The sequence below is a fragment of the Podarcis melisellensis genome, assembly GCF_964234715.1.
Source record: "Podarcis melisellensis genome assembly, chromosome: 16".
Taxonomy (NCBI): domain Eukaryota; kingdom Metazoa; phylum Chordata; class Lepidosauria; order Squamata; family Lacertidae; genus Podarcis; species Podarcis melisellensis.
In genome coordinates this window covers 8,702,156-8,714,729 of record NC_138533.1, presented here as the reverse complement: position 1 = coordinate 8,714,729, position 12,574 = coordinate 8,702,156, and the positions used below count along the sequence as shown (strand labels likewise).

At 48.0% G+C, this 12,574-nt stretch overlaps 1 protein-coding gene across 5 annotated transcripts in view; it reads left to right on the top strand.

Moving 5' to 3' along the window:
- Positions 1 to 4,542: 4,542 nt before the first annotated feature.
- The window catches only part of TPM3 (tropomyosin 3), a gene marked incomplete at its 3' end in the record, with an annotated part of 78,162 nt that continues 70,130 nt past the window's right edge, over positions 4,543 to 12,574 (top strand). For 3 of the 5 annotated variants that reach the window (XM_081891871.1, XM_081891872.1, XM_081891868.1), the window contains exons 1-2: positions 4,544 to 4,792; positions 11,160 to 11,285. In XM_081891871.1, coding sequence (XP_081747997.1) covers positions 4,679 to 4,792; positions 11,160 to 11,285 — 240 coding nt within the window. In that variant the 5' untranslated portion in view covers positions 4,544 to 4,678. Of the gene's footprint in view, positions 4,793 to 11,159; positions 11,286 to 12,574 lie in introns of all 5 variants that reach the window. The other 2 variants (XM_081891869.1, XM_081891870.1) reach the window with 2 other exon arrangements.

The following is a 12,574-nucleotide window of genomic DNA, read 5'->3' as shown; positions in this document are numbered from 1 at the left end:
ATGTGTGTGCGTCTTATGAAGTGAATGCAGGCTGCGCAGCTATCCCAGAAGCCAGAACAGCAGGAGGGATTGCTGCTTTCACTGCGCAGCGATCCCTCTTGCTGTTCTGGCCTCTGAGATTCAGAATATTTTTTTCCTTGTTTTCCTCCTCCAAAAATTAGGTGCGTCTTGTGGTCTGGTGCGTCTTATAAAGTGAAAAATACGGTAATTACTGTTGAAAATGATACGTTAAAAAACTAATAATTTTGATATATACAGTGGTACCTCGGGTTAAGTACTTAATTCATTCTGGAGGTCCGTTCTTAACCTGAAGCACCACTTTAGCTAATGGGGTCTCCCGTTGCTGCCGCGCCGCCAGAGCACGATTTCTGTTCTTATCCTGAAGCAAAGTTCTTAACCTGAAGCACTATTTATGGGTTAGTGGAGTCTGTAACCTGAAGCGTATGTAACCTGAGGTACCACTGTATATTATATATATATATATATATATATATATATATATATATATATATATGCAGGTTTTGGTGTCCTCGGGTGTCTTCCCGTGTAAAAGTTGGGGTGTCTAGGCGACGTTTCGACGAGGTCTCACTCGTCATCTTCAGGCTGGTGCTTTCGGCTTCTTGTTACTGGAACAGAGCAGGATCTCAGTGTTTGAGTTCCTATAAATACTGTTGAGGGGGTGTGGTGTATAGCCTCCAATGTTCTGGGCAGAGAGGAAGTTCCCAGGCTAGTGTGCCTTTTCTTCTTTTGTTCCTTAATTACTTGAGGGATATCTTGAGTGATTTCTTGAGTGATATCCTGAGTACCACTTAGGTGGGTCATTAGGTGTGGATTAGTTGCTAAAGTCTTTGTGTCTTGACCTCTTGAACTTTGTGAAGAGTTTTTCTGAGAAGATGGCTGTACTGCACTTAGTTGTGCTCTGGCTTGGCTTCGTGTATAGGGGCGAGCTGTGGTTTTGTGGCCTGTGTCAGCCAGATCTGTGTAGGGATTGCAGGGGGGTGCAGCATCCGGAGGTGCCACCATGGTTTGGCTACTGGATGGTGTCTGTAATTTATCTGTGGAGAGGGTCTGGGTTTGGGTCTGGTGTGGTTGATTGGTGATGGCGTTCTGTGTGCCTCTGGATCTGGTGTCAGTTTTTGTGGGGAGGGCTAATTTCCAGATGTCTGGCAAGCGGGATGTGTCGTCACGCTTGTTCATGTTGTGAGGGTGTTTCTCTATCTCGATGGCTTCCATGATTATTCTCTTGTGGTGATGTTCCATGTTAAAGAGCAATTTGGAATCTGCAAAATTAATTTCGTGTCCTGTTTCTTTCATGTGTTGGAAAAGAGAGGAAGTTTTTTCTTCTTTTTTGACGGCATTCTTGTGTTCTGCGATACGTGCATTTATTCGTCTGTTTGTTTGTCCAATGTACGTGGCTGGGCAGACTTTGCAGGGTATTTCATAGACCCCTTGGTTTTCCAACTGGATTTTATCCTTGGGGTTTCTGAGGATATTGGCTATTTTTTGGTTGGTGCAAAAGGCTGTTTTGATATTGTGTTTATGGAGGATTTTGCTAATTTTATCTGTAGTGCCCTTGATATAAGGAAGGAGGGCCATGCCATTGTTTTCTTCTGTGTCTTGGTTTTTGGGGGGTGTTTCTTTTTGGATTAGCTTCGTAACCCTGTTTTGCTGGTATCCATTGGCAATTAACACATTTGAGAGATTCTGTAACTCAGTTGTCAAGTGGTCTTTGTCAGCCAGGCGTTTGGTTCTGGAGATGAGAGTCTTGGCTACGGAGTTTATTTGTGCAGGGTGGTGGTGTGATTGTGCATGTAAGTAGCGGTTGGTGTGTGTTTTTTTCCGGTAGATAGTGTGTCCTAGGGAGCCATCAGGTTTTTTGTAGATTAGGACGTCAAGGAAGGGAAGTTGGTTGTTGGCTTCTATTTCCATAGTGAATTGTATTTTGGGGTGTAGGCTGTTGAGATGTGTGAGGAAGCTATCCAGTTTTTCCTTCCCGTGTGGCCAAATTACAAAGGTGTCGTCAACATATCTGAGCCAAAGTTTGGGTTTGTGTTCTGACTTGTCTAAAGCATTGGTTTCAAAGTGTTCCATGTACAGGTTTGCGATGACCGGTGAGAGGGGTGATCCCATAGGTGCTCCTTCTATCTGTTTGTATCTTTGTCCATTGTGGATGAAGTACGTGTTGGTTAGGCAGTGGTTGGTCAGGTCCAAGATGTATTCGGGGGGATTGTATTTGTTTTGAATGGCTGTCAAGGCTTCATTAATGGGCACTTGTGTGAAGAGAGATACAACATCGAAGCTCACAAGTAGGTCATTAGGATGTAGGTTTTGCTTCTTTATTGTTTCTATGAACTGGAAGGAGTTTGGAACGTGTGAAGAGATGGATTCTGCATAGGGCTGAAGTTGCTTGGCGAGAAATTTAGCGAGATTTTGTAGAGGTGAGCCTATGGAGCTGACTATTGGTCTGAGTGGTGTTCCTTCTTTGTGTATCTTGGGGAGGCCGTAGAGTTTGGGGCATCTGGATGATTTTTCTCTGGGGATGATTCTTAGCTGGATTTCTTCACTGATAGGAGAGGCTTTTATTTTGGATTTGGTGGTTTTTTCCAGATAGGTGGAACAGCCTACACCCCAAAATTTTCCAGATAGGTGGAACAGCCTACACCCCAAAATACAATTCACTATGGAAATAGAAGCCAACAACCAACTTCCCTTCCTTGACGTCCTAATCTACAAAAAACCTGATGGCTCCCTAGGACACACTATCTACCGGAAAAAAACACACACCAACCGCTACTTACATGCACAATCACACCACCACCCTGCACAAATAAACTCCGTAGCCAAGACTCTCATCTCCAGAACCAAACGCCTGGCTGACAAAGACCACTTGACAACTGAGTTACAGAATCTCTCAAATGTGTTAATTGCCAATGGATACCAGCAAAACAGGGTTACGAAGCTAATCCAAAAAGAAACACCCCCCAAAAACCAAGACACAGAAGAAAACAATGGCATGGCCCTCCTTCCTTATATCAAGGGCACTACAGATAAAATTAGCAAAATCCTCCATAAACACAATATCAAAACAGCCTTTTGCACCATCCAAAAAATAGCCAATATCCTCAGAAACCCCAAGGATAAAATCCAGTTGGAAAACCAAGGGGTCTATGAAATACCCTGCAAAGTCTGCCCAGCCACGTACATTGGACAAACAAACAGACGAATAAATGCACGTATCGCAGAACACAAGAATGCCGTCAAAAAAGAAGAAAAAACTTCCTCTCTTTTCCAACACATGAAAGAAACAGGACACGAAATTAATTTTGCAGATTCCAAATTGCTCTTTAACATGGAACATCACCACAAGAGAATAATCATGGAAGCCATCGAGATAGAGAAACACCCTCACAACATGAACAAGCGTGACGACACATCCCGCTTGCCAGACATCTGAAAATTAGCCCTCCCCACAAAAACTGACACCAGATCCAGAGGCACACAGAACGCCATCACCAATCAACCACACCAGACCCAAACCCAGACCCTCTCCACAGATAAATTACAGACACCATCCAGTAGCCAAACCATGGTGGCACCTCCGGATGCTGCACCCCCCTGCAATCCCTACACAGATCTGGCTGACACAGGCCACAAAACCACAGCTCGCCCCTATACACGAAGCCAAGCCAGAGCACAACTAAGTGCAGTACAGCCATCTTCTCAGAAAAACTCTTCACAAAGTTCAAGAGGTCAAGACACAAAGACTTTAGCAACTAATCCACACCTAATGACCCACCTAAGTGGTACTCAGGATATCACTCAAGAAATCACTCAAGATATCCCTCAAGTAATTAAGGAACAAAAGAAGAAAAGGCACACTAGCCTGGGAACTTCCTCTCTGCCCAGAACATTGGAGGCTATACACCACACCCCCTCAACAGTATTTATAGGAACTCAAACACTGAGATCCTGCTCTGTTCCAGTAACAAGAAGCCGAAAGCACCAGCCTGAAGATGACGAGTGAGACCTCGTCGAAACGTCGCCTAGACACCCCAACTTTTACACGGGAAGACACCCGAGGACACCAAAACCTGCATTCCTGTACCCGTGAAAATCTACGAAAGCATATATATATACACACACACACACACACACACACACACACACACATATATAGAAAAGCTAAAGGAAGAGGGTGGGTGAGTGACGGGGAGGCGGGCGTCCTCTTTGCTGGAACAAAGCAGCATTCAACCCCCTCCCCTTCTTCTGCCACTTTTGGGGGTTTCTATTAGTGGTACTCAGCTGTTCCCCTAGGGAGGCCAAATATGGCCACAGCTCATCACGAAGCAAAAAATAAAAAATAAAAGGTCCCAGGTCTTCTCCCCAGCACTGCCACCACCGCAAGGCAGTGCCAGGGCAATGGACGGGGGGTTATTTTGGACCCAATTGAAGCAAGCCCTAGAAAGCCACAGGTCCCCTTGCCCCACCTCCCGGCCAGCTGGCAGGGAGGACGACTATAAAGGGCCGAGGGGCAGGGAGGAGAGGGAGCAGGCTTTCAAAGGCAGCGCCGAGGTTCGCTCAGGGTGCCCCCCGGGTCTGCTTCGTGCCAGCCAGTTCCTCTTGGCGCTCTCTCCATTCCTACTCGCACGGACAGCTCTCCCCTCCACCGACTGCCGCCATGGAAGCCATCAAGAAGAAGATGCAGATGCTCAAACTGGACAAGGAGAACGCCCTGGACCGGGCGGAGCAGGCCGAAGCAGAGCAGAAGCAGGCGGAAGAGAGGAGCAAGCAGGTGGGCAGCCGCTGGGCTCGGCTGTGTGTGTGCTGGGGGGCAGGGAGGAGCTTTGTGGTAGGGTCCTGGATTCGAATTCTGCCTTAGCTCGTCACGGATACCCTCGAGTCAACTGGTCTGGTTTCTGTTTCCGCCCCCCCCCAGTCACTCTAGATCAGGCATGGCCAAACTCGGCCCTCCAGATGTTTGGGGACTACAGTTCCCATCACCCCCGACCGCTGGTCCTGTTAGCTAGGGATGATGGGAGTTGTAGTTCTGAAACATCTGGAGCGCCAAGTTTAGCCACGCCTGCTCTAGACCAGTGTTTCCCAACCTTGAGTCTCCAGCTGTTTTTGGACTACAACTCCCATCATCCCTAGCTGGCAAGACCAGTGGTGAGGGATGATGGGAACTGTAGTCCAAAAACAGCTGGAGACCCAAAGTTGGGAAACACTGCTCTAGACGATCCTTGTGGTCCCTTCCGACTTCTGTGATTCGATGGTGTCTGGTGCTGATGGGAGCTGGAGTCCAGAAACATCTGGAGTGATACGGACTCCCCATCCACGCTTTATATCTCTGGAGCTGCATTTCACATGTGGTCCCTGATGGGTTGGAACAGGGTTGGTCTGCAAGTGGGGATCCTGCGGCCCTCCAGATGTTGCTGAACTACAAATCCCATCATCCCTGACTGTTGGCCACCGCAGCTGATAGACCCTGGCATCCAACAACACCAGCTTTTGCATTGGCTCCAAAAAAATAAAATATAAAAATTGGGCTGTTCTCTCTCTACCATCAAAGCATCAATTTCTTATTTGGTTTTCATAAATATGGGATTTATGGAAAGTGGGACCTAAAAAATTCTGCTGAAAAGGCAACCCACACAGAGAAATGAATGGTCTTAGTGATCATGGCTATTTATATCAATGGGTCTACTCTGTGTAGGGCTGTCATTGGCTACAATTTCTGCCTGAGATTGGACCACAAGGTCGTATTGACAACTAAGCCTCCAGCATTCCTTTTAAACTGCAGAGTTCCATCCCGGATCTTGTGAACTAAGCTCTGCAGAGGAGCCCCTGAGCATGTGCAGAGTGCTTGTCCATTTAATGTTTGCCTGAGGTCCCCTCCCCTTAATTCCAGGTTGGCTCTGATGGTGGTTACCCACCGGCAAGAGAAATGCACTCTGCATATGTTCAGAGGGCCTTTCCCTTTGAGTTAGCACAACTCAGAGCTCACCTCCCTGTGTGTGTCAGAGGGATCAGCCACTGTGTGCCCACAACTTGATCAGCAGCATGGGGGAAATGCACTCTGTGTATGTTCAGAGATCTGACCGACCGTCCACTGAAAAGACCCTCAAAGCCAAATTCCTGAACTGAAAACAGTTGCAGGGAGTCCTCATTGCTCAGCAGTAGAGACCTCTGCATACGTATATTATTTATTTCTTGCATCTATATATCCCACCTGTTTCTCCAAGGAGCTCAAGGTGGTATTGCCTTCCACATTTAACAATAACCCTGTGAGGTAGGTTAGGCTGAGAGGCAGTGAGTTGCAATGGTTAACCCCCAGCACAGACTAAACCTTCGCACTCACCTCTCCCCACCTGCGTCGGTGGTTTTTTTGATGAGTTTATAGGAACAGAGAAAGAAGGTGAGGATGATGGAGGGCAGAAAGAATCTCGGACCGGCTTGGCTCCTTTCTCCAGAGAGTTCCAGTTTCACATTCCTTACGCTTGACAAAGTTTTGGCAAACAAAGGAAGGAAGGGCTGGGTGGGTGAAATTGGTGCCTGCCTGCCTGCCCCGTGATCAGGATGGCTTCAGGGTGACCAAACAGCTGACAATAGGGGAGAGAGGATGGGCGTATTATATTCTGCGTTTCCAGACAGGACTGAGATTCCCCATCACACACACCAGGGAGCTGGGTTTGAACAGAAGAGCGTCCGGTGTGTGTGCCAAACCAAAGCATCCTGCACCCCTCCTACACATCCGCCAATCAGATGCCTCCAGGCAGCCCACAAGTGGGGCATGAGAGCAACAGCCCCTCCAGGCGGCTTGCTCTCCGAATCTAGGATGGAAAGGTAGACTGCCACTGTAGCTGGAAGTTCTGCGTTGCATCCCAGACTACTCCATCTCAGAGTAAAACCATTGAAGTGAATGGTTCTCTCCATCCACTCTGCCACTGCCCTCTCTCTCTCTGAGAAACCATCTCTCTCTCACAGCTCATAGCTCAGTCGGCAGAGCACGGGGCTCTTAATCTCAGGGGTTGTGTGGGTTCGGGCCCCGCATTGGGCAAAAGATTCCTGCATCTCCCTGAGTCATTTTGTTTTCATCCAGGCTTCATTCTCTAAGGTGTGCAAGCTAACCCTTTGGAAGGAAAGGGAGTAACGTGGTGTTGAGCTTAGAAAATACAGAAAGACAAATACAGTGGTACCTCGGGTTAAGTACTTAATTCGTTCCGGAGGTCTGTTCTTAACCTGAAACTGTTCTTAACCTGAAGCACCACTTTAGCTAATGGGGCCTCCTGCTGCTGCCGCGCCGCCACCGAACGATTTCTGTTCTCATCCTGAATCAAAGTTCTTAACCTGAAGCACTATTTCTGGGTTAGCGGAGTCTGTAACCTGAAGCGTATGTAACCTGAAGAGTATGTAACCTGAGGTACCACTGTATGACCATCTTAGGGCCTCGATCCCCTATTCCAACCCTACCGCTAGCAAAATACTTTTTTTTTCTCAATTAGGAAACTGTAACATGTAATATCCTGCGGGGTGTGTGTGTTGGACTAGATGACCCTTCCAAATCTGCCTTCCAATCTGCCATTCTGTGATTCTGCTATTCTTTCTCCCTGTCCCACTCCCCTTTTTCTTCCATGTTTTCACCTCCTTGCCATCCTCTTGCAACGAGACCCCGGTGGCCACATCCAGAAGGCCCAAAAGCTTCCCCATCTCCAACTCTGGCATTACAAGATAGAGTGCCGCTGGACATGGAGGTTCTCTCTTAGCCACACAGGCGAATCAGCACCAGTTACACATCCACAAATCTGCCTACTTTTTAAAAAACTGGCCTGTAAATATTCAGGTCACACACAAACCATACATTTAAAAGCACTCTTATAATACTTGAGCATAGCTATCAACCTTCCCTTTTTTTGCGGGAATTTCCCTTATTCCAGCGCCGTTTCCCGCTGCTATCCCGGATTGTTAGATATCCCGTAGACTGTCCCCGGGACATGTGAGGCTGCTGATACCTTACAGTGGTACCTTGGGTTAAGTACTTAATTTGTTCCGGAGGTCCGTTCTTAACCTGAAACTGCTCTTAACCTGAAGCACCACTTTAGCTAATGGGGCCTCCCGCTGCCGCCGGAGCACAATTTCTGTTCTCATCCTGAAGCAAAATTCTTAACCTGAAGCATTATTTCTGGGTTAGCGGAGTCTGTAACCTGAAGCGTATGTAACCCGAGATACCACTGTATTTTCAAATCTGAAAGTTGACAGCTATGTACTTGACGAGCTGTGGCTTCCCCCCCACCCCAAGAATCCTGGGAACTGTAGTTTGTTAAGAGAGCTGAGAGGGGTTAGGAGACCCTTAACAATCTACGGTTCCCAGGATTCTTTGAAGGAAGCCATTGACCTTTAAAGCAGAATACGAGCTCTTTCAATGTGTGCTGCATATGCGAGTAGGTTGCTCAAGCTGGTTTGCGATGCAGCCGGCTCTGCTATCGGGCAGTCCCATCCGGAGCAAACGTCTGTTAAAATAAGGACTTGTGTTCCTACATGCCCAGGTTAGACTGAAGACAAAATGGGGGGGAAGAAAAGGGTTTTGTCGGGAGGAGGAATGTCTAGGATGCCGGAGATTGCGTGTTGTTTTGACCTTGCCTGGAGGCAGGGCAGAAGAGATCAAGTTATGTTTCATGTCTATTCAGGCTGGAAGAACAAAGGGAATTTAGAGATGGGGAATCTATCTGCGCTTTGAGAAGCCTCTCATGGTATCCTTGTAAGGCGATGAGGAACTATGGCGGGGAGGCGGGGGTAGAGAGGGAGAGAGGAACACCCGAACTGGAAATTATTGTATAAAGTCCCTTCCACTCTGTTTGGCCGCAGAACCCTCTGAAAGGAACACAGTGCTGGACATTTAAAGTGTCGTGTAGTGGTTAGAGGGTCGGACCGGAACCTGGGTTAGACCAGGGTTCGAATACCCCATTTGGCCAGTATATCTGAAGGAGTGTCTCCACCCCCATCGTTCTGCCCGGACACTGAGGTCCAGCGCTGAGGGCCTTCTGGCGGTTCCCTCGCTGCGAGAAACCAAGTTACAGGGAACCAGGCAGAGGGCCTTCTCGGTGGTGGCACCTGCCCTGTGGAACGCCCTCCCACCAGATGTCAAAGAGAACAACAACTACCAGACTTTTAGACGACATCTGAAGGCAGCCCTGTCTAGGGTAGCTTTTAATGTTTGATGCATTACTGCATTTTAATATTGTGTTGCAAGTCGCCCAGAGTGGCTAGGGAAACCCAGCCAGATGGGTGGGGTATAAATAATAATATATTATTATTATTATTATTATTAGCCGTGGAGCACGCTGGTTGTGAGCTCGGGGCTTACTGCTCGCTTGCAGCCTGACCCACCTTGCAGGGTTGTTGTGGGGGTTGGCTGAGGAGGAGCAGTACCACGTGTGGCACCTCAAGCTTCTTGTAGGGAAAGGTGGGGCAGAAATGAGGTGAATCAACAGGTAAGTAAATAACTGGTAAGCAAAGCAGTATTGCACTACAGTGGTACCTCGGGTTACATACGCTTCAGGTTACATACTCCGCTCACCCAGAAAAAGTGCTTCAGGTTAAGAACTTTGCTTCAGGATGAGAACAGGAATCGTGCTCTGACGGCGCAGCAGCAGCAGGAGGCCCCATTAGCTAAAGTGGCGCTTCAGGTTAAGAGCAGTTTCAGGTTAAGAATGGACCTCCGGAACGAATTAAGTACTTAACCCGAGGTACTACTGTACAGTAAGCACACAACAAACACACATTCAACTTGCACGCGTTCAGTTTTACGTGCATGGAAGACAAACCGTTTTTTTAATTTTAATTTTTAAAAGGGGCAGAAAGCGGGCAGGCACCCGGGGGAAAGAAGACTTTGGCAATCTTACCCGCCATTAATCTCAATTTGTTCTGACTATATGCGATTTTGGCTTTAGCACGATTCCCAGGACGTAACTCCCGCGTGAATTGCGGGCTTACTGTGCCTTAAACAGCCCAAGAACTGTAGTTTGCTAAGGGCGCAGAGAGTTGTGAGGGCATGCCCTATTCCCCTCCCGGATCTACAATTCCCAGAGTTCCTTGGGAAGAGGGCTTGGTTGTTAAATTACTCTGGAATTGTAGCTCTGGGATGGGAATGAGTCTCCTAACAGCTCTCAGCGCCCTTAACAGACATGGCTCCCTCCCTGCAAAGGATCCTGGGAATGGTCATTTACTGAGGGAACTCTGGGAATTGTAGTTCTCTGATGAGCCTTCTGCTAACAACTCTCAGTGCTTTGGGCGGAAGCCATGACACTGAGTCGCTGACTGGTCTATCTAGCTCAGTACTGCATGCACTGACCGGCAGCCTCAAGGGCTTCAGGCAATAAGCCTTCTCAATAAGTGTCGATTGAACCCAGGACCCTTGTATTGCCGTTTTTAAAACTCAGCTTAGGTCATCCCTCACCCTCCCCGGTCAATTTGGATCGGAGCTGATTTGGCAGGGAAAGCATCCAAAAACAGCTTTTTCTTAGAAACGACAGGATAGATACGGGATAGGAGTGGATTCTGTGGCTAAAATAATATGTACACACCACTTCCCAAACCATGGGAGGGAGTGTGCTGGCTGCAAGGTTAAATGAAAATAAAATAATAATAATAATAATAATAATAATAATAATAATAATAATAATAATAATAATAATTTATTTATTTATTATATCCAACCCATCTGGCTAGATTTTCTCAGCCACTCTGGGCGCCTCCCAACAGAATATTAAAAACACAATAAAAACACATCCTACACCCACTTTCTCTGAATCTAACTTAGATGTCTTCTGAAGATTGCCAGCTGATCAGAAATGAATTGGCCTGGCCAGCTGCTGCGCCTCCACAGGAGTCCTGATCTGCAGAAATCATAGAATCATAGAACTGTAGGGCTAGAAGGGACCCCCAAGGGACATCTAGTCCAACCCCTCGCAATGCAATAATCACAGCTAAATCAGTTAGCGAAGCTCCTGCTGTTGTGGCTGACACGGAAATGCGGATAAACTTAATTATGGGGAGAAACCAAACGGGACAGATCTGGTCCTTCTTCCTTAGCGTTTAAGGTTCTAGGCCTCAAGAAGGACTGCGGACGCATGGTAAACGCTACCTCCCCTTTCCTTTTGCAGCTGGAAGATGAATTAGCCGCCATGCAGAAGAAGCTGAAGGGGACGGAGGACGAGCTGGACAAATATTCAGAGGCTCTCAAAGATGCGCAGGAGAAGCTGGAGCTGGCGGAGAAGAAGGCTGCTGATGTATGTATGGGTCTGGGGTGGAGGGACGCCCCTCTCTGAATTTGTGCTCCCTAAGCAGGACTGTTTTTTCACCCAGCACTTTCGCAGGGCCAAAACACGTGGCTGGAATGACTGTGGGTCCTGCTGTGCAAAGAGCAGTCCCCTGTTTCAACCATAGCTGTCAACCGTCCCTTATTTGGCGGGAAACTCCCTTATCCCAGCACCGTGTCCCGCTGCTGTCCCTTATTGATGATGTCTCTTAAATTTCCCAGGTATCAAAGGTAGCAGCTCCTCTCCCTCCCTCCCTGCCGGCCAGGGAGGAGGGAAGCTCCAACTGTGTTGCTTGGCTGCGTTGCTCACCCAATAAGGAGTCTAAGGACGACTGGGGGTGGAGCTTGCATGCCTTGTACCGATCAAATCGGCCGCGTTGCCTGGGGACTCGCCTTTGCTCAGCGCTTCCCAGCGGAGAGGTGATGGTGGTTTTCCTTGCTGCATCCCCTTTGCTGGGTTGCTGCGCTGTGGGAACCAACGCTTGAGGCTTCGTTTGGCTGCTGGCTGGGCTTTCTGCCTTTGGCTCGGAGGGGCTCAGAAGTTGAACATACCTGTGCTCTGAAAATCCCTTATTTTGGCAGCAGATCCCTTATTTTTGAGGCTGCTGGTCCCTTATTTTCAAATCTGTAAGTTGACAGCTGTGGTTTCAACAGAGGCTGAGCCACTGGGGTGAATGGGGCACTGCCCCATAAACCTCACTCTGCCCTTGGCCTGCCCCTCTCCACCTGCCCCTTTCTTACTAGCAAGGGTGAGAGGGAGGTGGTCCTGTCTGACATTTTCCTCCTCTTTCTTAGTCTCAGGGTTGCTCCTTCCAGAGCTCCACAGGGAGGAGAAGGATGGGGGCAAAGTTAGAATTAGTGGGCTCTGCCTGTCATTGGCTCTGGCGCCACCTACTGTCAGGCTCCCCGACTCCTGCCCTACCAGCTCCAATGGGCACCAACTTTCCCTGTCCTTGATTTTGAAGAGCTGCCTGGCCCCAAATCGGGATGAACGCTAAAGGACCTTAGGAAAGGAGGGCAGGGGAGACCCTTCTTATGTCCGTTATGTTAGGGGTAAATTGCTTTGGGCAAAATGTGTGTATTATAGGAAATTGCTCACAAAAATGCATATTTTAAGAGAAATGCACACTAAAACGCTGGTTTTTCCTTTTTAAAAATTGCTAACTGACGTGGAAATGTGGAGAAATAGGCATAAGATATGCAAAATGAGAAATGGAGAAGAACCAAAATAGATAGGCTTGCCCATCTCCACCCTGAGGA